This window comes from Saccharomyces kudriavzevii (genome assembly GCF_947243775.1).
Source record: "Saccharomyces kudriavzevii IFO 1802 strain IFO1802 genome assembly, chromosome: 16".
Taxonomy (NCBI): domain Eukaryota; kingdom Fungi; phylum Ascomycota; class Saccharomycetes; order Saccharomycetales; family Saccharomycetaceae; genus Saccharomyces; species Saccharomyces kudriavzevii.
The window spans coordinates 875069-901691 of record NC_079287.1 but is presented as its reverse complement, the minus strand read 5'-3'; the positions used below and the strand labels follow the sequence as shown (position 1 = coordinate 901691).

The 26623-nt window shown below is 39.9% G+C and overlaps 9 protein-coding genes across 9 annotated transcripts; 4 read left to right on the top strand and 5 right to left on the bottom strand.

The window, feature by feature from the left end:
* Positions 1 to 981: 981 nt before the first annotated feature.
* On the bottom strand, positions 982 to 1344 carry SKDI16G4520 (SRP1/TIP1 family protein; the record flags this gene model as incomplete). The annotated part of the gene is made up of 1 exon (XM_056232052.1): positions 982 to 1344. One exon carries the CDS (start codon positions 1342 to 1344, stop codon positions 982 to 984), a length of 363 nt encoding a protein of 120 aa, XP_056085809.1.
* Positions 1345 to 5028: 3684 nt separating this feature from the next.
* On the bottom strand, positions 5029 to 7143 carry SKDI16G4510 (uncharacterized protein; the record flags this gene model as incomplete). The annotated part of the gene is made up of 1 exon (XM_056232051.1): positions 5029 to 7143. The coding sequence occupies one exon, from the start codon at positions 7141 to 7143 to the stop codon at positions 5029 to 5031; it is 2115 nt and encodes a 704-aa protein (XP_056085808.1).
* Positions 7144 to 7620: 477 nt separating this feature from the next.
* On the top strand, positions 7621 to 9042 carry MCH2 (Mch2p; the record flags this gene model as incomplete). Its single annotated transcript, XM_056232050.1, has 1 exon — positions 7621 to 9042. The coding sequence occupies one exon, from the start codon at positions 7621 to 7623 to the stop codon at positions 9040 to 9042; it is 1422 nt and encodes a 473-aa protein (XP_056085807.1).
* Positions 9043 to 12518: 3476 nt separating this feature from the next.
* On the top strand, positions 12519 to 15152 carry OPT2 (Opt2p; the record flags this gene model as incomplete). The annotated part of the gene is made up of 1 exon (XM_056232049.1): positions 12519 to 15152. The coding sequence occupies one exon, from the start codon at positions 12519 to 12521 to the stop codon at positions 15150 to 15152; it is 2634 nt and encodes an 877-aa protein (XP_056085806.1).
* An 840-nt stretch (positions 15153 to 15992) lies between these two features.
* HPA2 (histone acetyltransferase) lies at positions 15993 to 16460 on the top strand (the record flags this gene model as incomplete). The annotated part of the gene is made up of 1 exon (XM_056232046.1): positions 15993 to 16460. One exon carries the CDS (start codon positions 15993 to 15995, stop codon positions 16458 to 16460), a length of 468 nt encoding a protein of 155 aa, XP_056085805.1.
* A 131-nt stretch (positions 16461 to 16591) lies between these two features.
* Positions 16592 to 17512, bottom strand: AQY1 (Aqy1p; the record flags this gene model as incomplete). The annotated part of the gene is made up of 1 exon (XM_056232045.1): positions 16592 to 17512. The coding sequence occupies one exon, from the start codon at positions 17510 to 17512 to the stop codon at positions 16592 to 16594; it is 921 nt and encodes a 306-aa protein (XP_056085804.1).
* Positions 17513 to 18722: 1210 nt separating this feature from the next.
* QCR2 (ubiquinol--cytochrome-c reductase subunit 2) lies at positions 18723 to 19829 on the bottom strand (the record flags this gene model as incomplete). The annotated part of the gene is made up of 1 exon (XM_056232044.1): positions 18723 to 19829. The coding sequence occupies one exon, from the start codon at positions 19827 to 19829 to the stop codon at positions 18723 to 18725; it is 1107 nt and encodes a 368-aa protein (XP_056085803.1).
* Positions 19830 to 20163: 334 nt separating this feature from the next.
* Positions 20164 to 22131, top strand: RPC82 (DNA-directed RNA polymerase III subunit C82; the record flags this gene model as incomplete). Its single annotated transcript, XM_056232043.1, has 1 exon — positions 20164 to 22131. The coding sequence occupies one exon, from the start codon at positions 20164 to 20166 to the stop codon at positions 22129 to 22131; it is 1968 nt and encodes a 655-aa protein (XP_056085802.1).
* Positions 22132 to 22288: 157 nt separating this feature from the next.
* Positions 22289 to 26566, bottom strand: SKI3 (SKI complex subunit tetratricopeptide repeat protein SKI3; the record flags this gene model as incomplete). Its single annotated transcript, XM_056232042.1, has 1 exon — positions 22289 to 26566. The coding sequence occupies one exon, from the start codon at positions 26564 to 26566 to the stop codon at positions 22289 to 22291; it is 4278 nt and encodes a 1425-aa protein (XP_056085801.1).
* Between the last annotated feature and the right edge of the window lie 57 nt (positions 26567 to 26623).

The following is a 26623-nucleotide window of genomic DNA, read 5'->3' as shown; positions in this document are numbered from 1 at the left end:
CATTACGCCATTGTTAACATAACTAATATATACAATACAATCACCACCATCACATCACTTTCGTACCCTCACACTCTACTCTCTAACATCATACTGCTCCCATCACCTCAATACATATTCACTGGCATTGACTCTACTGACTGCTACTTCATCTGTCATACTACAGCTATAAGTATACTAACATATAAATATTCACACGAACGCAACAATATATAAATACTTTTCCTATCAGCACACTATTGTAAATATAGAATACACAATATCATCATTTCAATAAGCCGCCATTACAGTATTCTTAATATCCTTGACATAAATACCAGCACATACGCACACGGGTGCTACATAAACGAATACAATCACTTTAATCTCTACTCAATTCCATTACTTATCATCATACTCTTTCTCTACCATTACCGCCTTTCCTCTTGTACATCCTCCGCATGCTACTCACTCGTCACAGGAACATAAATAATTACCATATCAGTCCAAGTTCAAGGTCCCAGATCTCCATTCCATGCACTATTCTATAATACAACTACATACGCACACGGACGCTATAGAATATAACATACTCATATAGCGCTTCAATATAATATCATTACTCTCATTTTCCTATAATTAATCTCTCCATTTTATATTTTTTAACTATTTTTCACTTTTCATAAAATATTCACCAGTCATAAGTAATCATCATTAATCTTCACTAATCATTATTTCATTTATACTATCCATCTATACCCCCTCATACCTCGTAACATATACCATCCCTTTGGTTACTCAGTAAATGGCATTCACGAAATGAACTTTACACAATCTCATTCCGTAATCCATTCCGCCACCGTTTCAAAAATAACATAATTGATCGAGAGGTTTATAATATTAATATACACATATTCAACTATATACACCGTCAAATCATATTTTTTTGTTTTTTCATTCCTTCCTAATGTCCGTAGGATTTCATTCATAAAAGCGTGTTACCTATTTGGCGATGGTGTAAATACCGTCCTTGGATAGAGCTTTGGAGATGGCTGGTCTCAATCTGGTAGAGTACCATGGAACACCGGTGATCATTCTGGTCACTTGGGCTGGAGCAATACCGGTCAACATGGTGGTGAAGTCACCGTAGTTGAAGACAGCTTGAGCGACTTCGACTGGGTAGGTTTCAGTTGGGTGGGCGGCTTGGAACAAGTAGTATTGGGCCAAGTGAGCTCTGATATCAGAGACGTACACACCCAATTCAACCAAGTTGACTCTTTCGTCGGATTGAGCTAGGGTGGTGGTGGCAGAGGCACCGGCAGCTAGAGCGGCGACACCAGCAGCGATTGAAGTTAATTTGACCATTCTATTTGTTTGCTTTGGATTGTTTTGGATTGTTTCTTTAATGGTGATATAGGCTTAAGTAGAAAGAAAATAATGAAGGCGTATTCTCAAATATAGCAGATTAAAGCTGCTCTATTTATATGGTTTCTTTGGTCGGCTTGCTAGTACCCAAACGAATTAGCGAACCTCACCATTTATCTTACACTCTTTCTCATCTTATCTCTCGCATCCATGTCCGCTGTCGCTGTGGAGATGTGCTTGGAGATGTGCCTGGAGATATGCTTGTCTTTGAACGACCTGTCTTCCATAGATTTCGTATATGAAAGCATGCTTTGCATTGCCTATATTCTCTCGTATGTGCCGAAGAGAAGAATGCTAATTATAGGGAAGCCAGGGTACCTTAAAAAACCCTTTTTCGTGCCTGCGATACTTCCTTTTTCGGTCAAAGAGAAGATCCGCGTGCTTGGTTTGGACCCTCGTTCAGACGCCCATTGTCTAAGCCTTGATTGATATGCGCTAAACGGCTTCCACGGAAAAATAGTGCCTCTGCTCTCTGCAAATTAGAACTTGAGCAGTTGACATGTGTGTTATGAATCGTACCCTGTAGGGGTATATATGATTTCGTACCCAACAGCAGAACTGTTGATAAACTAATATATGGAGACAAGTCCCCAGTCCGCATGCTGATTTTTTCTGTTATCCCGCAACCTCTCTAGTCAGTTCTTTGGCATCAAAGAATATATGGGTGGTGCCTACCGTACTTTCTTCGGTTGCCACAGAAAAGTTTAAGGATCCCTTTTTCACGTGAACGGTTGACAAATGTGTTGGGAATCGTACCCTGTAGCGGTTATGACTTGGTACATCATCAGTAAAATTGTTCGTAAACTTGCATACTTGTAATCCACGGGATAGAGCTATCATTGAGATGGTGGCTGCCTTTGCTAAGCCACAGATACCATGATGACGAAGGAATGTTGACGCCCATGTACTATGCATGCCCCTCCACAATATGTAAGAGAGAGGCGTCAACTCTAGGACGAACTAGCCATAATTGCGTTTCGAATCTCTCCTCTCGTCGCGCCATCGGTAGAAAGCAATTTGTACGGCAAATGAGTATAAAATGCCGCTCAAATATACTTTCGATCGAAAGTGTCTATCCCTATTTAGGAGGTCTCATAGTCACTAAATCAATGAGCAGAAATCCATATCTACACCAACTGTTTTTTGGTACATGCTAATCGCTCCTCAAAATGTATGGTCATAGTCCAAAATCCAAAGACCTAGGCAACACAGGCAAAAACAGCAGAATAGTTGCGGTTAAAGAATCGCCGGCAATCAATTCCTTCGAAAAAATAACTCTTCATTCTTCCCAATTTACTGCTCAAGCATACACAGATTCATTCGCTTTGCGACCCGATTCCACCCATTTTAGAACCATTTTTCTTGCTCTTTATAATAGCGACTAAATACTGCATTTCAGCTTTCTTTCTCATCAATGCAATGCTGTAGCTCCAACGACCGTAGCATCATCGGAAAACCGTAAAGACTTAAACAAGAGGCCAAGACTTCACGAGGGTAGAGTAAATATAAATAAAAATCCTTCGAAGTAGAGAACGACGTTGAAAGTTGAATATCTTATAAAAGAATTGAGCTCCACTTTCCCTCAGTGTTGATTAAGTTCCACACTTCCTTCACTTCGTAAAATAAGCTTTCAACTCATCAACGGATCCTCAATTTAAGGTGCTGAGTCCCTAAATTATTTGCCTTTTGAACCACTGTGCCTCTTCTAAGAGAATAGTCGTAGGGTGGCTGAGAACTGAGTAAGTTTTTTCGACACGACACGCTTATGGCATGACAATATAATAGCGTGCAAGAACGTAAATCCTAAAACATAGATGAAGCAGCGAGAAACGGATAAATTTTCCACTAAGCTGTAGTGCCAATCGTATTTTTACCCACGTAAGAAATGCTACTTTGCTGTAAATATCATAACAGAACCAAGTAAAGCCTTATTCTGAAGATGTCCTTAACTAAGACAACCTTTTGAGATTCGAGATATTTAACGGGCAAAAACCTATGCTCTTCTCATCTCCAATTTTGTTGACGAGAGATAGTACGGTCTAGCTTATGTAACATGTCGTGATGTTAGACAGCAAATATATTGGAGCACTCTTTTATGAGATATTTAGGGTAACATTGCATCTCCATTGGGAGTAGTAATTAATTCCTATATAATAATGCGACTTTATGGGTACATATGGATGTTTATTCCAAAACTACAGTAATATGCAGTTTCTGCCCCTTACCCTGTAGCACACTGGGTCCTTATCAGCTTCTGTTGATGGTTTCAACCTTATTCTTAGCGCGGACAAATATTATCCAAACATTAATTTTGACTGTCAGGTTCGAAAAGATAGAAAGAAAGAACGCCACAAGCTTGAAAAATTGCGTAGCACATACGGACGATCCTTAGTGTACTGGGAGTTTTCGACATATTGTTGAGATGGAAATATGAAAAACTCGTCCTCGCTGTTTACTTGAGCAAGAGCCATTCTTCTTTCTCTATTGAAATGATATCTTCTACCGGAAATAGAATGAATTTATTCCACCCATAGATAGCTGGTAAAAAGGTATCTAGTACGTGTACCATTCAAGAACGCAATATTTTACATAATTTGGACCATACTCTCTTATTTCAACATGTATTCTGTATAAATAATATCGTTATCTTTATAAGAACTTAAATCAAAAATTTGTAACGAGATTCACTGGTTCACGAAATAAGGGGTTGGACTTTGGTCTCAGAAAGAGATCTATCATGAATAAAGCATGATCAGCAGTAAGAGCTGAATTCTGTTGTTTCGGATATTTGCGATGCCTTTCAATTTTCCTTTTTCGTACGAAATATGGTAATGCCAAAATGATGGTCCCAATTAGATAATTTAATATTGCACTGTTTTCTGCAATATTGACCCGAAACGCACATGCCCTTTCAATGGTGTCATTTACAAAGTTAAAAATTATATGGGGCACATAAAGCCGTTGTATCATACAATATCATAAACAGCAAACGTGGAGACATGCTTTACAGTTTCTCTCTACATTAAAATGTAGTTGTAGGTGAATTCATCGGGGTTCAGGTAATGATTTTCCACTATGATTAAAGCACATTTTTTCTTGATTAGATGCATGTAACCGTTCTACCTAAATTTTCCTCGTCATGGTGATTATAACTGTCAATGCGATTCTTTGTCGAAAAAATGTAGATAAAATCAAATAATTGGAAGTGACAAGGATACAGGTAAGTATCAAAAAGTCTTAATGTATAGACCTACTAGCTGTAGCATACCAGAAGAACATGGAAATTGGTGTCCTCAGAAGTAGGTTGTTTTCATTTGGAGCGTATTAAAATTATTGTACTCAAAATTCATCATCTGGGGTTCCATACTCAGCGGCTTACAGGCCCGGTGTCATAACGCACATTAAATGTGGAGTTAACGTGGACATTCATGTTTAAAGATGTTGAAGGGAAAAAAACGCAATAGAAGCCAAAAAAAAGAGCAGCGCAGCCGCAGAATTATTTAGTTGTCCAAAATATGGGGCAAACGACGCTACCAATAGCTTTCACGAAAATATTTTCAATTTAGCTGACAAATGGAGTCAATTGGCACGGTTCTTTTTCTGAGCGCTCAGTCATTGCACCAATTAAGGAAAGAAATCTTCAAAGTTGCTCCATCCGTAAATATCTGTATCAAAAAAATCATCCGAATATCCTGATATATCCTCAGCGAAATTTTCTGAGAAACGCATCAGGAATTCCTCTGGATCATTTGATATTGTGGTTGAATTTTTTTCAGATGTGTCTTCCTCTATTTTACGCCTCTCATCAATATGTTTCAATACTTTTTCAAATGCTTTCCTTCCTATTTTTTCCATTGATACGATAATAGAAAAGTAATAGGAGTTCTGCCAAATTTGGGCAAGCGGCCTCAACTTTTCCTGGTGAATATGATCAAATATGTTTCCCATTTCTTTGAATACATCCTTCAGTGAAATGCAACCATCGCGTGGACCTTCGATATCCCCAGAACATATAGACTGGCTTTTTATAGGCATATTTGTCTGCGTGAACGATTGGATATCTTTGTTTTCCATGTATTGTAAAAATATAGTGTAAATCTGAATCAATGCTCTAAAAGCACCCACATAAACAAGAAATAGTGCACTGTTCAGATGGGGCCATTTTTTTGAAATACAAGGAGAAGCAGAAGATGCATTGTGATTATCTAATTCAAAATAACCTTCGAGGACCTTGAAGCACAAATGTAATGAGTTCAGGGGAGCCAGAATGCTTGTATTGAATATTGTTGAGTTATATTCTTGACATGTCAAGGCATGAAGATTGGATAAACTTGCTAGCATATGAAGGCTTGTGTGCCATAATTGAAGCTGGGTGAACTCATTACCATCTAAATTTAATGTATTTAAGTAAAATTGTAAGGGTTTGAACACCTTTCTGGTAAATTCTTTCAAGTCTTCAATGATAAGCAGGATGTTGGGCGATATTTCGCGGGCATGAATTTGTTCCATAATGTTCCTTAGTTTTGATGTCGTCTTATAAAGAAGAATATCACTTGGTGAGGAATAATTTTCAATGCATGCCTTTTCTGCAAAAGCATCGCTGATGCGTAGTGGAATCCCTGTGGAAAGTGAGATTTTTACGTCTGTGAATAATATCCATAACCATAATCTCTTCAAATATGGAATCTCCTCCATTGGATGGTTTTCATTCACAAATAAACGGCGAAGATCTTCGTTAAGACCCATATGAATAGCTGTGTCAACCGTCAACCCATGAAGAAATATACAATGCGATTGATCGCCCCCATCGAGACCCGCTACATTTATATACAAATAACGTAAAAACAAAAATTCGACACGCTCAATGTAAAAGACTTTAGCCGAAACAAAAGATGTTAAAACTTTATGGAATACTTCAACAGCTTCTGGCACCTTACTCGGGTGTGATGCTAAGCACATAATTGCTGTCATTACACCCACTTTGTAATAGTTTTTCTTGGTGTCTAGAGTGAGGGCAGTTATTTCATGACAGCCCGTTTCACAATTTTTTGGACCTTTCACAAAGCAATCTTGTAGGTCTGTCAGGACTTTTTGTTCATTAACAATTTGGTAGCTGTGGTAGAAATTGCTGGCGAAAAAATCGGCTAGATGCTGCTGGAAAGTCTCATAGGTTGGAAGTGATTCACATAAAGATTCAATAACACTCTGTGAATCGGTTTGGGGTGAGACAGCCTCAATGGAACTGATCTCTGAAAGGGTTGAGTAATGATGTTCTCTTTTCCAGCTGTTACGACTAAGCTTTAGTACTTTCCATATCTTTTCCCTGTATTTGGTAAAAGTGTCTGTTTGGGTTGCTAATATTGCTCGGTATGATGTTGGCCCATATAGTATGTGTCTATTGTGCTTTGAAGATAGATATCTCATGTTGTTGAGAGGATTCTCTTCCTTGTGAATGTAGGCCTGGGGCTGTTTTGCTATGTGAGATTCCAGTTCTTCAATACGGCGAGCCATCTCAAACTTCGAACATTTGCTGTATTTTGCCCTGAGCTGATTCTCTTCCGCAGAAGTGTTTTCTTCATAGTCACATTGCTTTCGACTTCTGGAAGAACAACTTCCGCATAGCGGCCTTGTTCTATCACACTTAAGCTTTCTCGATCTGCAAAAGTAACATGACTTTGCAGGCTTTTTTCTACTCCTTCTAATCAAAGTGTTTTTCCGATCAAATTCCAGCTTTTTCATGTTCTATTAATGGCAAAAAGCATTCAAGCGCAGACTTACTACTTCGCAAAGTGCTCCGTTTTTGTGATATTACCGCTGGAAGATTACCATACGTTCAATTGCTATGGATATGTAGGTGATAAACGCACTTTTATCCCAAAGCCTTGAATTTCTGTTTGAGTTCATGTTTGAAGTCTACACCCATCTTTTTAAGGTTTCCAAAATTCTCCGTTTTTTGGCTATTCCCGCTTTGACATGTATACAATACTAAAGGACATTGTTTGGTGTTTTCTGAATCACGAAATTAAGAGAATAACATAATGGGTGGTATTCCGTTTTATTGATACGTCCGCTTTACAGGTGTTTAGAGCTGCTCAAAAACCTATATATAGGTAATATCGTCCTATTTCCAATTCAATTTCTTCCTAATGGCGTAAAAGTATAGTCTCTGTACTTCTGTACAACAATTCCTGCACTTGCAATTGATTTGTGTCAACCATGTCTGCAAAACAAGATGAAAACGGTCTAAACAGCATTGACAACAAGTCAAGATTAGCTGGTAAAGAAAATGTTAGTGGGAATATATCAACTCCTAACATCGACGTTCCCGATGGAGGATACGGGTGGTTTGTCCTTCTGGCTTTTGTTCTATATAATTTCTGTACTTGGGGGGCAAATTCTGGTTATGCTATATATCTGGCATATTACCTAGAGAACAATACTTTTGCTGGTGGAGGTAAATTAGATTATGCAACTATCGGTGGGCTGGCATTTAGTTGTGGGCTTTTGTTCGCACCCATTATAACGTGGCTTTACCACATTTTTTCCGTCCAATTCATCATAGGCTTGGGAATTTTGTTTCAAGGTACAGCTCTTCTGCTAGCAGCTTTTTCCACAAATCTTTGGGAGCTCTATCTCACACAAGGTGTCTTGATTTCATTTGGTTTAGCATCTATCTTAATACCTAGTATCACACTCATCCCCTTGTGGTTCAGAAAAAAAAGATCATTGGCCTCTGGGATAGGAACTGCAGGAAGTGGGTTTGGAGGTATCGTCTTTAACTTGGGGATGCAAAGTATTTTAGAAACGAGAGGCGTTAAATGGGCACTTATTGCTCAATGCATTATATGTACAATGCTTAGTACTATTGCGCTTATTTTGACTAGAACCAGATCTCAAGGAATAAGTCAGCATAAAAAGCACAAGTTCGAATTACTAGATTGGAAAATTCTCTCAAACTTTGGAGTGTGGCTGCTTTTCGGATTTGTGTCGTTTGCAATGTTAGGATACGTTGTCCTTTTGTATTCCCTATCTGATTTTACCATTAGTTTAGGCTATAGCAGCAAACAAGGCTCATACGTATCATGTATGGTAAGCGTTGGTTCTTTGATAGGAAGACCAATTGCGGGCCATGTTGCAGATAAATATGGTCCATTGACGATTGGTATAATATTGCACCTTGCCATGGCTATTCTTTGTTGGGCTATGTGGATACCATGTAACAATTTAGCTACTGCAATAGTTTTTGGATTATTGGCTGGTTCTATTATGGGAACAATTTGGCCAACAATTGCTTCTATTGTCGCACGCATCGTTGGCCTCGAAAAACTTGCTGTTACATTTAGTGCAACATGGATTTTTATTGCGGTCTTTGCCTTGGTCGCTCCAATAATTGGTCTTAAGCTCCGTGTAACCAATACAAATGGAAATGATTATTATCGAACCGCAATTTTCGTGGGCTTTGCATATCTCGGTGCAAGTTTATGCCAATGGCTTTTGAGAGGATTTTTAATTGCTCGAGATGAGATTGCTGTGCGCGAGGGTTATTCGGCTGATCAAAATGAATTGCATTTAAGTGTTAAATCTTCACATTTAAGCAAATGTCTTTTTCGTTATAGGCAATTACCTAGGACTGTTTAGAGATTTTGCCTATTAATTTTGTTATTACAGCCAATAGGAGGGATCCTGATGATATGAGCAGATAATAAATTCTATTTTGAAGCTGGTCTTTTATGTTTCTATGATCTCGTTTAAAATTGCTGCTACTCAAAGTGGGACCGTATTTGCTTTCGAATATTTGACCCATTAAAAGTATACACGTTATTCTCAGTAAAAGAACGTAAATTTTCGTTTCGCCTATTATAGCGCAATTTCTATTAAATTTGTATATATACATATTCAAGTTATGTATGTATTAAGCTACATGAAAACAAGGACTTCAGTAGTTGCTGACGTAACTGTTTGTGAAGAAAAACGGTGGCTGTGCTGCTTGAGATGCTGTTTGCATTATTGAACCTATCTAAACAACAAATGGAAGCCGTTGGATAGTTAGTGTTGATGGGCAAAATTGGTGTTTTAATAATAGTGACACCTCTACTGTGAGAGTGTGATTGTTATCTTAACTCGAGGTAAATCAAGTTCATGAAGGCTCCTGGTATCTACCTGAATATCTATCGCTAAAAATCATCTGCGGCAATTTTTATATTTCGTTCCATATTTCACTCTTTATTAGATATTCTCTCCGCAAACGATATAAGATAAAAAAATTGTTTCAGGATTCTTGCGATATATTAATCGCATATCTCTTGTGGTTCATTGTACACGTAAAATGGTGTCTATACCACTCATAGTATTTACTCACACTTATTAGATCCCTTTAATTGGAAGTAAAGCCGTGCACTGATGTATTCCGTATGCTTACAAGAAAATACATCAACAGCAGAGTGTTATATCTGGCAATGCTTCAGTATGGCTGAATCACATATTTGCATGAGCATTGAAGTACAGCTGCAAAGACATCCAACTGTAATACACTCTGACAGATGACGATATTGCCCTTAATATATCAATGTCAACCCAGAGATATTTTCGAATGGTAACAATCATCTTTTGAGAAATACCATGTTGCCCTTCAGGATATGATAAATCATGCGAGTATTTAAAACATCACTTTCCAATATTTACCCTGGCCCAGGTCTTGTACCCTTTTGGCAACGCAGCACTGTAGCATCAACATGGTATTCAAATGTCTTAATAAACACAATTCCTGTATCAGAAATATAATGCGGTCAATTTTTACAACTAAATTCAAATCAAAATTGCGGCGTAATCTTGCATGCCTTCTCATTATTATACTTCTTCTCATACACAAGCCAAAAAAAGGAGAATACGCCAGAAAAATCCAAGCAGTTTAAATCAAAATTTGTTTGAGTGTTCTTCTCAGCAGTTTTCACGAAGCTTTACAACATTCTGGATGGCGATATATCTACAACACCAAGTCGAGTCTTTCAGATTATCTATATCATTAAAATAGGCATGTGTTTTAAATTGTGTATAACCAACACGGTATAAAGTTAATTATTTGAGCATTTATAAAAAGTACAGAAAACATTACATTATGCGGTCTTGATATATATTATCTTTTCTTTCATTCACTATCATCTGTTGAAAAATCTAAGTCGGTACTAATCTTATTACTTAGGTATTTTTCCACTTTTCTGGTCTGGAAGCTCAACAACAAATGGATGCTTGTATTCCGTGACGCGTCACAAACTGCTTTGATTGCTGTCATTTGCTTTTCACGCGTTTTGTAAAGCAGCTGTGAAAACACAACTTGAAGGCTCGATGTGCGCCCTGTGTCAAGTCATGGAAATGGGGGTTGTCACATGAAGATAGTGAAGTTGTAATCATATCGTATCAGCTAGTTTGTTTCTTATATTGAACGATTTTCTTAGTAGAACGCCTTGATTGTTGATTAGGTACCTAAATGCTAATAGCAGACGCACAAACTACGATAACAACTGCTTTCGGTTGCATACTTACAACGACTAAAAAAAATCCTCTTCTTTTTCCAAAGTTATGATAACTTAATTAGGAGTAATTCATATATTGATTATTACAGTGAAGAGTACTATTTTGTTCACTATACTATTCATTTTCTGTTTTGTTTGTTAGATTCTTCATTCGACCTTGATTCAAGAAAAAGTAAGTTTTACTGGCGCGCCATGTTTGTTGTGAAAATCAGAAGAACAACCAACCACATCAGCAACAAGAGAGGATTGCAAATTTGATAAGCAAGCAAAAGCATGATATTTACTATCAATCCGAGCGTAATGGATGAATAATGATAGATGTTTTCTATCCCTCTTTTATTAAGAAGATTATTTCACACTGTGATTTGACGATGGTAAGAAGCATCTAGATGGTCATTGAAAGGGAACTGAAGCACACTTTGAATGTATGAGGCGTGCCTAAATTCTCTGCAGGGGATGTCACGGTACTGTGAAAACATTTTCGCATGTGGCATATCCAGTTGCTCGAGGAGCATCTAGGCACTATCAGGAAACGAGAAAAAAAGAGACGAGAAAAAACGGTGCAAAAATCGGCGATACTTGAAGCGAGATCTAGCCGCAGTGATATTATCAGCAGCATCTTGCGGACCGCAGCTGCTATTTTTGGAAATGGTTATTCGACTTGCCAGCCTTGTGCTAACACGATTTTCCTTTTTTGGCACAAAAAGTGTATGTTGTGATAAGCAAATGTGGCAACCCTACAGTGTTCAGCAGGGTTCATCCTGAGATATTCTTGGACAGAAAACAAAAATGAAAACAAAGTCTAGCGAGTAATTGTCAATATTCGATTTTTTACAAGAGATGCAAGAAGATGGGTCCCTCGTATAGATCTTTCATGGTGTGTCACATATCAGCGCTTCAACGCTTTCTTTTCTCACAATTTTTATCTTGCTGAAGAGAGGCAGCGGTATGCGAAGGGCACCAAAAATGTTTGGTTCATATCGTAATGTCCGTAAAAGCAACCTACGAATTCAGGGATGCGGCTGTCCGACTTTTCACAACTTTTTTGTGATTGCAATCCCACGGATTTGATTGTGAACATTTGCTGCTAACTGATATAGTTTTAATTCTTCTTGGTTTTTATTGCGGTTTATCGAAGCACATAAATTGTTATTGGATGTTTGTTGTTTTTTGAAGATTCGTAGTATTTAGCGAATTTTAGAGTTTATGCTCCTATCAACAACATGTCCTTGTTTGTAAACAATACGAAAGTCATTCATCTTACTTGCTGATATTATTCTATCAGAAAGGTAAATCAAAAGGTTCTATTATCTCTATTGTCTTATTGATAAACTATTAGCCATAAAGATAAGAATTATTGAGAATATTTGCTTCCTTCTTGTTGTATATTTCTGAGTTCAAAATCATATAAATAAGGTCAGAGCCGTTACCTTCCAGTATAATTCAATTTCTCAAGATTTGCTCATTTCATTTTTCATAGGGCGTCTTCAACAACAATTATAGGAAGACATTTAAGGGCAACTCAGTTTTCAGAAAAATATTCATAAATTAATGCAATATCATTGCTAAACCAACGAAAAAAAAATGAGTGAAACAATTAAAGATAATATTACATTTAACGAGAAAGGATACACAAAAGGTACCATCAACTGTACAGAAGGTGTCGAGTACTCTGAGAGACTTTCCAATCATTCGTCGGAATTCTCTCAATGGTATAAGGATGAACAATTATTACACTTCATGAGAAAGTTGGGCTACACAAACCGTACGCTTTATGATATTCCGGAAGATATCATATATATCGTTAAAAAAATGCCTGAACTAACTTTCGAGGATTCCATTCAAATTTTAAAGGATTCTATCGTTTATCATAAAGACGACGAAAACTTGCCACATGACCAATATGAAGAATGGAAAAGGTTGGTCGAATTAGAAAATTCATACTCGAAAGAAGGAGTGGATGAATACGATAGCTTTGACATCAGGGCATTTGCTTCTGCGATTAAATTTCATTCCCCTTATCAAGAGGTTCGAGCTGTTGTTGATCCAGATGATGACCCCACTATTCCGGTGGAGACATTCAGAGCATATTTCTTGGCAGTAATCTGGTCTATCATCGGTTCAGGGTTTAACGAATTTTTTTCTCACAGAGTAGTTACAATTTCCTTGGAGACCCCAATCATTCAGATGTTTTTATACCTTTGTGGTAAGGCTTGGGCGAAAACAGTCCCCTGTTATGGTATTACCGTCAGAGGTACAAAATATGGTATAAATATCAATAGACCATGGACCCAAAAAGAGCAAATGTTCGCAACTTTGTTATATGCTATTTGCCAAGGCACGTTTTACACCCATTATAATATACTGACGCAGAAACTCTTCTACCATTCTGCTTTTTCATTTGGTTACCAATTTTTGCTGTCGTTATCCGTGCAATTTATTGGATTTGGATTTGCTGGCATCCTTAGAAAATTTGTGGTTTATCCAGCTCGTGCGCTATGGCCAACAGTTATGCCGACCATTGCCATAAACAAAGCACTACTGGGCAAAGAGAAGAATGAATCTGGTATGAGCAGATATAAATTTTTCTTTTTGACTTTCTTCATCATGTTCATCTACAACTGGTTCCCCACCTATATTATTAATATTCTAAACACCTTTAATTGGATGACATGGATTAAGCCAAGCAATATCAACTTAGCAAATATCACTGGGGGAGTCACTGGTCTAGGCATTAACCCTATTTCGTCTTTCGATTGGAATGTCATTTCATCAAATTCTCCGTTGGTTTACCCGTTTTGGTCATATCTAACGCAGTATCTTGGCTCTGTCTTAGCTGCTTTAATTGTCGTGGCAATATACTACAGCAACTATATGAATTGTCAATACTTGCCAATGTTTACAAACTCCCTGTATACTAACACAGGCGATTCCTTCAAAGTTACTAATATACTAGATAGTAGCAATAAGCTAGATTTGAAAAAGTACCAGAGTTACTCGCCACCCTACTATAGTGCCGGAAATTTGGTAACGTATGGCGCTTTCATCTGCGCATATCCTCTTATGATTGCATGGTCATTTATTGTACATTCAAAAATTCTATTCAGCGCATTTAAAGATTGGGCTTTGAGTCTGTGGGCCTTGAGAAAACTCAAAGCCTGGGTTATAATGTACAAAAGTGACTACAAGGCTCTAGATGACTATGATGACCCTCATTCTATTGCAATGAGAAACTACAAAGAAGTTCCAGAATGGTGGTATTTTGCAATATTAATAGCTTCGCTCATTGTGGGGATAGCCGTTGTGGAGCATTATCCAACCAATACACCAGTTTGGGGCCTTTTTGTCTCTTTAGGTTTCAACTTCGTTTTCCTGATTCCAACTACCATTCTGCAAGCAACCACTGGCTTTTCGTTCGGTTTAAATTTGCTGATCGAAATGGTGATGGGATATGCGTTACCAGGTAATCCAGTCGCTATCATGATTTTGAAGGCGTTTGGATACAACATTGATGGTCAAGCAGATAGTTACGTTTCCAATTTAAAAATTGCGCATTACTGTAAGATTCCACCAATGGCATTATTTAGAGGTCAATGCGTTATAGTTCTGATCCAGATATTTGTTAACCTAGGTGTTTTGAATTGGCAAATCTCCAATATCAAAAATTTCTGTACTCCTCATCAAGATGCAAAGTTCACGTGCCCTGATGCTGTGACATACTACAATGCATCCGTTGTGTGGGGTGCAATTGGACCAAAAAGAATCTTTAACCACATCTATCCAATCTTCAAATGGTGTTGGTTGATAGGCGCGTGTATCGGTGTTCTGTTTGGTGTCTGGAAGCGTTGGGGCAGGTTCTATCCAAGGAACTTCGATCCAATGTTATTTGTGGGTGGGATGCTCAATATGAGCCCTCCATATAACCTTATGTATTATACTCCTGGTATGATAGTCAGTTATATTTCCCAATATTACATGAAAAGACACCATTTGAATCTATGGGAAAAATATAATTATGTTCTATCAGCGGGCTTTTCTACAGGTTTGGTTCTGTCGGCCATTATCATCTTCTTTGCAGTCCAATATAGAGATACATCTTTCAATTGGTGGGGTAATACAGTTTCCTACGCTGGTGCTGACGGGGCTGGCTATCCACTCAAAAACATAAGCGATACGGCAAATGGCTATTTTGGCTACGCCCCAGGCCATTATCCGTAGCTGAGATGTTTCCTAGGATGATATGAAATTTTTATTTTTTCCGCATCTGCTTGTTCAGTCGGTCACCGTCCTCTGAGTTTCGTTCTTACTCTCCACCCTACCGTTACAGAAAAACCGTTTAGTATATCTAAATTCACTTTTGTACTCTCGTAAACAGAGAAAATAATATAATTTTTTTCTGCTTGAAAATTTAGGCTTTTTTCCCAGTTGTTTCTTTTTCCGTTGTATATGCAGTTAGAGGAACAGAGCACTATGATCTTAAAGTTGTCTTAATTCTCTTCCACCGTTCATAGTCAACCACGCAACCAATCGATGATTTGGAGTCCAAAATGTGCTTGAAACGGCCGCAAGTCCTTTTCTTTATTTACGCATTTTGGAAGATTTCTAAATCAAGAAAACTCTGTAGACAAGTAAACATATTTTCAAGTTTAAGGATGTCAGGCCGAAGTTGAAACACGATTGGCGCTGCGCTTTCGTACTGCGGGAGCCTATGAGGGTTATTCACACTTTCGTGAAAATCCGGTGCTACTGTGTGTATCTACATCAAGCGTCTGAGAATTTCGAATCGCTGCCTATATTACTGATCTTCTTTGCCTTCCATTAACCAGTTCCCTGACTATTTTCATTTGTACATTCCCCAGGTGTCCGTGGCTCCCTTTTATTGGTTGGAGGTCCTGAATCACGGAGCTAACGGGTGTATCCTTGGGGAAAGGATAGTTTAGATTTAATTGGGGGAGAGGGGCAATGGCGATTTGAAAGGATGACCGCCGTATATAGAGCAAGAAAGGCCCATGGTTCTAAGCGCGTGTAGCATGCACCAGGCAGACCAGTCGCTATAAGATGTCCAACACCGGCGATAGCGTGATTGTAAGGTTCGTAACCGAGGACGATAAAGAGGGCTGGCAAGGGCTTTGGCGGTCATTCCAAGATTTCTACAGCGTCTCGTTTCCCAATGAGTTGGACGAGTTTAACTTCAAGAGGTTCCTAGACCCCAACGTCAAAATGTGGGCTGCTGTGGCCGTCGACAGCACGAGCGGGAAAATCATTGGAATGATAAACTTCCTCAGTCACATGACCACGTGGGACTTCAAGGACAAGGTATACATCAATGACCTCTATGTTGACGAAAGTTCGAGGGTCAAAGGTGTGGGGCGGGAGCTGATTCAGTTTGTTTACGAGGAGGCCGATAAACTGGACACGCCAAACGTGTATTGGTGTACGGATGAATCAAACCACAGGGCCCAGTTGCTATACACCAAGATCGGTTACAAAGCTCCCAAGAGTCTATACAAGAGAAACGGATATTGAAACGATTATAATTATTTGTCAGCAATATGTAGAGTGAGTGTATAGAGAAGAAGAAGAGGAGGAGGAGGAGGAGGAGGAATTAGCTTTATTATTATCATCACGCGACAAGAAAAAAAAAGAAAGGGAAGGAATCAGACTTCGGCGGCAGGAGACGAACTGCTGGTCTGCTCTTTTTTCCGAGAGTCCTTCTCCTTGGTGCTGGCAGCCTTTTCAGCAGTGACGTACGTGGTGTAATCCAAGATCTGCAACAGCTGCCAGACAGACCACGCCAGGGTGGAGCCCAACAAGGGTCCGATCCAGTAAATCCAGTGGTAATGCGGGAAGTATCTAGCCGCGACGGCAGCGCCCAACGACCTCGCCGGGTTGACACCTGTGCCCGTGTAGGCTGTCAAAGCGACGTGCGCGATGAACAGAGAGATGCCGATGGGCAGAGCGGCCATGAAGTTGGTTTCACGTTTCTCGACGGCGGTCATCAGAACAGTCAAACACAATATAGCAGTACCGAACATTTCCAAGAAGAGGCCTCTGGTCCTGGAGCAGCCCAGCCCCAAGGCGTTAGCAAAGAGGACCTTACCTGGGGTCATGGCGCTAGCAGCGCCGCCAGCGGCCATTCCAGCAGCGATTTGCGAAATCCACATGACAAGACACCTCGTTGGCGAGACTGCTCTCGCCAGACACAGGGAAAGCGAGACGGCGGGATTCAAAGCACCACCGGAGACACCGGCAAAGCACCAGATGGAGAACATGACGGAGAACCCGAAGCCGATGGCAATCATAATCAACTGGCCCGGATGGGAGCCGTCCGGTTCCGCAACGAGTGCGACGTCATGGTTGGCGACATTGCAGATAACGTACGCGCACCACAAAAACATAAACGTCCCGCAGAACTCGCCGACTGCAGCGATAAAGTGGTTTCTCAGGGTGTCTTTGGATATCCTGAAGCGATGGTGCTTTGTCTCCGGTTGTTCTGGAGGGATGTAGGCGTCATCGACGCCGGTAAGGTCGAGGCGCCCGTGCTGTCTATCGGCGTCCTTGGAATCGTAAGAAGACATGTTGTAAAGTAGGTGGATGCTAAGTGTATATACCGTTACTGAAGGAACCAGGGCCAAAGCAAGAAAGAAAGAAAAAAAAAAAAAAAAAAGGAGGAAAGAAGTTGTGACAATTGGCAGCACCGCAAGAGAGAGCCAAAAGCTCAGTGGGTTGATATAGGTCGCATTTGAAAATAGGACAAGAATATTCTGAGGTGGTTTCCTTTTTTTTTCTTTCTTTCTTTCTTTCCTTGGTGAAGTACATGCTGAGCCATGTAGCAAGTCCTAGCGTCCTGTTTCAGAAAGTGTAAAGGGACCACATAAGTAAACTTTTCTTCTTCTGTTACCTCAAACGATTAAACTCTCAGCGATAAACGACGCCAGCGGCAAGTCTAGGCCACTTTGGTCGAGGTAGTATAAAGCGATGGCCCTGATGCATGTATTTGGTCGGGAAAAATAGGGGACAAGACGGAGGCGGGCCGCCTCTTGCGGCAGCCAGATTTACCGTGCAGGAAAACGACGTCGCACCCTTGGGAATGACTTGATGGAAGAGCGGTTCAGTGCAGGCCTTTCTGTGGGGTATTTGCCGTCTTATCGCTGACATCCGTCGTCTTTACGATGGAAGAAATTGATTGCGCTTTTGGGTTTGCCTTCCTGGTGGAATCCTGGTGGAATAAGGATACTGCTGCACTCTCCCCTATTGATCAATGCGGCATGTTGATAGCGTATTTGTGCAGACCCGCATTTTCTTCGTAAACTCGCTGGTTTAGTCATGCCTTTCCGGTGAGCCAATGGTTCCACGCCCAGAGCGATCTGCAAGAGAGTATAGCCTCGTCCGCCTCGCCTGCTCGAGAACAGGACTGTCAAATGAGCGTGATATCGTGCACCACCGGCCTTGTCGGGAAACTTGTTATCGCCGCTTTGAGTAAGCCGTCGATCCATGAAAAAGTGACGTAACGCGGTCTAATCACGGTCCAAAAGAAGAAGAAAAAGGCCCGCGTGCACGCCAAAAGGAGAAAAACCCTAAGTCTTGAATAAAAAATGGAATTAAATACATATTTACTAGTTCAATAAGAATTTGAAAAAGGTGGGGAATAAATAATGAGCGGGTTCTTTTTTTTTTGCCTTACATGTGGTTATTTGATTTGATTTTGTCGTGTTTTCATGGTGAGAATTTAAAAAAGCGTGCGGGGCGATGTCTATATACGTCAGCTTCCTGTGGTTTTTTCTTTTTTTACAATTCTTCCAGATACGGCAAGTTGGAAACGTCGCCGACGGCCACGTAGTTGAATTTGCTCAGCTTAAAGTCCTTCACGCCGTCGAATTTCAGTTCAATCGGATGGAAAACAGCTTCATTTTGGACGGCATTCCTCAATTTAGAGTAGTTTACGGCAGGAGTCAAGTCCGTGCCCTTCTTCAAATCGGCAACGATCTTCTTGATGTTGGCAGACACTACGGCGCTGTCTTGATCTCTGACAAGCAGCGTGAATAGACCGCCGTCGCGGAATTTATCAAGCTTAGCGGAGCTGACCAGACCGGAAAGATCGGACAGCGCAGAGGTCAGATAGCTGGCCAGGACTTCGTATTGGGCTAGCGACGCCTTGTTCACGGGGATACCAATAGCGGCAACGGAGTCGCCGATGAATCTCACTCTATTTTCCTCACCCAGGAAAGCTTTTGGTTCGGACTTACCCGCCAACGACTCGCCTGCAGGTAAAGTGCTCAGCAATGAGTCGTCAACAAATCTTTTCAGGTCGGCCTCCACAATGTTTTCACCAGTAACCTCGAGGTTCTCCTTCGTGTACACTTTGTCCGCGTAGTCCTTGATATCTTGCAGGCTGACTCTTTCCACACCGTCATACAACAGTGGGTTTCCCAAACCCCTTCTGAATGTGATGGCGTACAACTGTTCTTCGGCGCTTTTTGCGGGACATTGTTCAGCAACCGCATAATCGTATCTAGCAGCGGGCAAAACAGATTCAGTTAGTTCGTGAGGCTTGAATGCAGTCTTGTACAACACGTCTGCGAGGGCATTGACGTAATAGGGAAGGTCGTCCTTCAAGAAGGTGGCCTTCAAGGTGATGTATTCCCTGTCTAAAGTGGACTTGAAGATCCCCCCTAATAATTCGGATTCTCTCACCAATTTCAAGGCGGATCTGGTGTTGGTGTTTTGGAAGTTGAACCTGTTCAAAAGATGGGCCACACCATCCTTGGTTGCATAACGGGACCCGCCATGGACCTTGACCGCCAAGGTAGACACTTTACTGGGGGCGTCTCTGGCTGAAACCGTCAACCGTCTCACTGACCCCTGGGCAAATTGCAATCTAGCTGCAGACAACATCAACGTTCTTCTTTGTTCCTTTCGATAATTTCTAGCTCTCCCGTCCTAATCGTTCGAGCACACTCCTGTTTAAAACCTCACAACATCTAATAATATCACCGACAAAGGCTGTGAAGAAAGGCCCTTGTTCCTCATATATATATACATATGGTGCGCTAACGGATATAAGACGGGGCGGGCCTTTTATTGGTTCGTCGCGGACGATCCAAAATTTTTCAAAAGCTCATCGCATTGAGGAAAAAAAAAAAATCGGATCAATAATAGTAGAAAATATGCATCGAGAACAATAGAGGCGGTCGTACAGGACGGGAAACACGAGTTGGCCAAGATTAGGATGGACGAGCTTTTGGGAGATGCGCTAAATGCGGACAATCAGGCAGGCCAGGCCAGTGTGGAGTCCGAGAGGCTGGTCACGCCCGAAGATGTTATGACCATATCTTCGCTGGAACAGCGTACTTTGAATCCTAATTTGTTTCTATACAAGGAATTGGTGAAAGCGCACCTAGGTGAAAGAGCATCCTCCGTGATCGGAATGCTAATTGCGCTGGGAAGACTGAGTGTGCGCGAGTTGGTGGAGAAAATAGATGGCATGGATGTGGAGAGCGTCAAGACCGCATTGGTATCGTTGACACAATTGAGATGTGTCAAGTTCCTGCAAGAAACAGCGATATCTGGGAAAAAGACCACCTATTACTACTATAATGAAGAAGGGATTCACCTCTTGCTTTACTCAGGGTTAATTATCGACGAAATCACCACTCAATTGCGTGTTAGCGATGAACAGGAGCATAAACAACTGGTGGCAGAGATTATGCAGAATGTCATATCGCTAGGGTCCCTCACAGTACAAGATTATCTGAGTAACGCCACATCAGAATCCATGAAGTACACCATTTCGTCGCTCTTTGTGCAACTGTGTGAAATGGGGTATCTGATTGAAATATCGAAATTGCATTACACTCCAATTGAAGATCTCTGGCAATTCTTGTACGACAAACACTACAAAGCTATTCCTAGAAACTCGCCGTTGTCAGATTTAAAGAAAAGATCTCAGGCGAAGATGAATGCGAAAACCGATTTTGCCAAGATTATGAATAAACCAAATGAGCTTTCGCGGATCTTAACAGTTGATCCCAAGACGTCGTTAAGGATCGTTAAACCCACGGTTTCCTTGACCACTAATCTGGACAGATTCATGAAGGGCAGGAGATCTAAACAACTGACTAATTTGGCCAAGACGAGGGTAGGATCAATAACAGCTCAGGTTTACAAAATTGCATTAAGGCTCATAGAGCAAAAATCTCCCAGCATTATAGATCCACTAACTCAAACGGGACTCTTGCAGGATTTAGAAGAGGCCAAATCGTTTCAAGATGAATTGGAGCTCATTGAGGAAAAGACTCCAGGATTGACTTTCAATGCTATTGACTTGGCAAGACATATGCCCGTAGAATTGGACTTGCGCGGGAGTTTAATAACCAGGAGGTCATCGGACAATAAAAAACGCCCCACTTCAAACGCTACTGCGCCATCGTCTTACAAGAAATTGAAAACTGAAGACGGATTCGTCATTCCTCCGCTACCCGCTGGTATAGCCAAATCCGTTCAAGACAGTGATAATTTACAGCAAGAAGACGAAGATAATGATGATGAATTGGACTTTGATATGGAGGATCCACACTCGGCTTCCTTAATAAATAGTCATCTAAAAATCTTAGCATCGTCAAGCTTTCCATTTTTGAAGGAAACCAAACCAGGTGTGTATTATGTTCCGTTTAGTAAACTAATGCCAGTATTAAGGTCATCCGTTTATGAATATACCATTGCCTCAACGTTGGGCCCGTCTGCGATGCGTTTAAGCCGTTGTGTTCGCGATAATAAATTGGTCTCCGAGAAAATTATCAATTCAACTGCGCTAATGAAGGAAAAGGATATAAGATCCACCCTAGCGTCCCTAATTAGGTACAATTCGGTAGAAATCCAGGAAGTTCCAAGAACTGTTGACAGATCGGCATCAAGGGCAGTGTTCTTGTTTAGATGCAAGGAAACACATTCCTATAATTTCATGAAACAGAATTTGGAATGGAACATGGCAAATTTGCTTTTCAAAAAGGAAAGATTGAAACAAGAAAATTCCACCTTATTAAGAAAGGCGAATAGAGATGATGTTAAGGGTAGAGAGAGTGATCTACTATTACCAAGCGAATTGAATCAATTAAAGATGGTTAACGAAAGAGAGCTAAATGTCTTCGCACGTTTGTCGAGATTATTGTCACTTTGGGAAGTTTTCCAAATGGCATGATTGGGACTGCGTAAAGCAATAGAAGGATGGGGCGCGATTGCTTTATACCGCAATATAAACTTCGTTAAAAACTTTTATACTCTATAGAAAAAGATAAAAATTACTAAAAGTACTATTTTTATGTACAGCTGATAAAACCATATTGGGGCCTACGCTTCTAAAAGCACTCTTTCAACGCGTTCACAGCAGTTTCATTCCAAGGACATAGGAATAAACTTCTTTGGACGCTTCTCAAATTCTTGCTTTGACAGTATAGTTTACTCATCTCTTCCGCGGTAACTTTGTTTTGACCATCAGAAGCTATTTTACGCTGAATATTCTTGTCCAATCTCTCCCAAACCTTGAGATTATTTGGGAAAAAATATGCGCTTCTTTGCCATACTTGGTTACCGGTGTCGTCATGATAAAGTCTTTTCGTGATTTCTTCTATCAAGTATGGTGTATCTTTATGCTTGTCCATTATTAGACTAGATAATGGCAAAGCTTTCAACTCATCTAAAATAATACGTAAATCATCGTGCTTATCATCCAGAATTGATATGGCTGCAATGGTAATTGCTATCAACAAGTCCGTTCCGTTAGCGGATATATATTCCGTTAGTTCCTGTAGTGCAATTTCTTTTGTGTCAGTCTCACCTACGTCATAAAGCACCTTAGCAATTAAAACTACCAAATGCTTGGATTCCTTCGAAATGCTTAGCAGTTCTTGAAATTGGCTTAAAGTCTGATCAAAGTCGTTTAAGAAGAAATAACTAAGTCCTAAACAAATGTGATTAGATGTTTTTGTTTTTATTGACTTTTCGTTACTGTATTCGGATATAATACCTTGAGATAGATCAGCGTTTTCAATGGATAGATCGAAGTTTCCTAAACCTAGATGAATACGGGCGAACTGTCCCTTAACTATCCCAAAATTAAACAGTTCTCTTTCATCCTGAGTTTTCTCAAACCTTTTCTCCAAAATTTCTGTCAATTGATTAGCTAGTTTGTTTGCAGGTTCATAGTGATGTAATCTTTCAAGAGTTAACAGAGCACATTGAATAGCAAATGTATTTCCGGAACTTTTTTTAAAGAACTGTTCTAAAGCGATTGAAACGGCGGTTAGTTTTTCTATTGTTTCGATATCTCTTTCATCATCACCATTGTCAATGTGATTTTCAAGGACATTTTTAGCATACAGTAACTGCGCAGCTTTTGACCTTCCATTAGATAATATGAACGAATGAGCAAAGAGTTTAGAACTTTCAACAATGTTTCCTTGCTTCTCAAGAATCAAGGCCATACCTAGCCAAGGCGACGAATCCTGTGGGGCAAGACTCTGTGACTTATTAAGGACTTGCTGAGCAAAGTCGGTATCGTTTTTCTTCAAGCCCAACATAGCCAAGTTAAACCAAATATCAGTGGCCTTAGGTTCTAAAGCGGTCGCTTTAATGAAGCAATGCTGGGAGACGCGAAAGTTCATATCCATAGTTGCTACACCCAGTCCAATCCAGGCTTCACTTGTATTAGATTGCAATTGAATCGATTTCTTGAAAGCAAAAATAGCAGCATCTCTATATTGGGGTTCTTTTAAGGTAACAAATGCGGTAAGCTCAGAGATACCGATATTATACCAGTATGATGCCCTAACCGTCCCTGCGACATCCGAAATGCTTTGGCTAGAAACACTATACTTTGAAGATAGAATCAAAAACTTACACGCGATGGACACATTATCATCAGTAGTGCAATCAAGAAGAGTGTCAATTTTGACATTGTCAATTGAATCAATTTCCTCACTCCCAGAATTTATAGAAATTTCAAAAATTGATACTAACGATTCGACAGGTAAAGTATCGACCTTTGACTCTATCCAAATGAACAACTTCAAGACTTGAGAAAGGCAGATCCAAATTTGTTGATTAACGCATTTCAACTTGGTGATAATTATCTTGATCCTTTCGATAGTGTCATTGGCAATTGCGACTGATTTCAACAAAAAACCTTGAGAATATAAATTCAAGGAGTACTTCATAAGTACATCCACCAATCCAATCTGAAAAGATTCTTCTGAAGCCACTTCCTGGCACACTTTTTCTAGTATCTCCAAACTTTCAAGATACTCGCCCATATCACATAGGGATACAGCCTTAAAGTATTGCGCATAAGTATGAGAAGGCTTAAGCCCAATCGCCTTGTCAAAGACTTTGATCGATGCTTCTATACGACCACATGCATGGTATGCTTGTCCCAAGCCTACCCATGACTCAACATCGTTCGGATCGACACGTAGAGCGGACTGAAACCACTCGATAGAATCACTTTCTTCTTGTTTTTCCAAATGTGCAATTCCTACAACTCTGAATGGCCAATTATTCGAACGCAGTTCTGCCTTCGCTTTTTCACCTTTAATTAATCTTGAAGCGATAGAGGATGCAGCTTGCCAATTGGGCTTGCTTGCGTATGTTTCTGTAATATACTTCGCAGCCGTATAATCACCCGCATCGAGATCGAACGCTTTGAAGTAGCATTTAAATGCCCTCGAATAGTCTTTATAGTAGTGGTAATATATATCGCCCAACGTCGAAAACCCAGGGGCAAATGTATCCAAGATTTTAATACTCTGAATCAGTAATTTGAACGCACATTTAACGTTATCTTCTTTAGAATCGTTGACAGAAACATGCTTCATGATATAAACTTTTGCTTGCCTCCATAAGTTCAATGCTCTGAAATCTATGGAACGTAAATCCATACCCTTAACACTCTTGACCACATTAGCCAAGCCAACTAATGCTTCATCCATATAACCCATATAGGCTTTACTCCATGATAGTTCAGATAAAACTTCCAAATTATCAGGAGACTGTTCATGTACTTGGGTCAATAAAGTCATAGCATCTTCCCAATTTTTCCTTTCAATAAAAATTATACCTTTCCCCATTTTTGCCTGTATATTATCGGAATCACCAGATAAAATATTATCATATAATTTTAAAGCAGCATTGTGGTCCTTCGGAGCATCAACATAGGTATAAACAGTCGCCAGGTCCAGAGAAAATTCTCTTTTTGTTAATAACAAATAAGCCCCCAAATCCTTGATGTTGTAGGCAATTAAGGAAATACCTGTTTTAATGTATGGTAAAGCCGCCTCGTATTCTTTAGTGAGTAGATAATATTGGCACAGGATTCGATGCGCAAGGATATTGTTTTTACACTTGACTATATTTTCTCTTAATACAGTCACAACTTCATCTTCCAGTAAACCAATTTCTATGTCGTCGAGATCTTCATCTTCATCTTCTCTTGTTTCGTTTTCATCTTGATCTTTTATTTCTTGTTTATCGTGATCTTCACCTTCACGTTCATTTTCTTCCTCCGCACTCTTGATATCTGCTCCATTCCCCTCCTTAAGATCACTTCCAGGTGATCGGTCAGCAGATTCCAGACTCTTGATATCATATTTAGATAGCTTCGAAGAAAGCCAAGAATAAAGAATCATGGCTAGTGGATCCTTCGGAAACTTTCTAAAATACTTCAAAATCAACGCAGCATCCATGTTATCTAGGTCTTCGTAATCCTTCCACTCGAAAAATTTCTGCCAGGCGAGTAGAGATTGATGATCGACAAGAACCATATCTTCTACTGTATCCTTGACTTTTAAGAAAAAATCTTTCTTTACATCCAACGGCATTGATTTTAGTACTTTGATCCTGTATTCCAGCCACTGGTTTTCGATTTCACCTCTCAATTGGTCATCAGTGAGAATATTTACTAACTGATTGTATAGCTGATCAATCTCTGAATTTTTGATAATCTCCCAAGAGAATGAGTTTAGTTTGATTTGATAGTCAGGATCGCTGGCTTTTAGTTTTAGCCTATTCTGACTAACGGCTTTACCAATTTCCATGATTTCCATGTTTGACAGGATCTTTATAAGATTCAATAAGGCATTCTGAGGCGTAGATAAATGACGGCCAATAGTTTCCGCCATTAATGATCCAGGTTTCAAATGTTGGTAAAAAGCTCTTTGGCAATCTGGGTGCGTTTTCTTTAATAACTTTATGTCGTTTATAAGCTCAACCAGAGGTTGTTCCTGCTTTAAAAGTGCGTCTGCATATTGACCACATAAATCAAAGTACTCATCATACGAAAGTTTATCTGGGATAATCTCTGTGGTCTTGAATAAAAGGAAAAGACCCTTCCAGGCTAAGAGGTTGTCAGGGTCCGATTTTGTGGCAGATATATAATGAGTGGCAGCAATCTGAAGATTACGACTTGAACTGACTTCACCATCAAGTGAAAGATTTGAGAATGCTTTTCCTAAAAAGATATGTGCGAAATAATTATCAGGGTCTAATGTAAGGACCTTTTCTGATACTTCGATAGTTTCCTCATAATTCCGCTTTGTCAATTCTTGTTTGGCCTCCTTTAGCAATTTTTTGATGTCCGACATTGCTGTATGCTCCCCTTTTCTGTCCTTTTTATCTCTCTCTGTATCTTTTACACTATA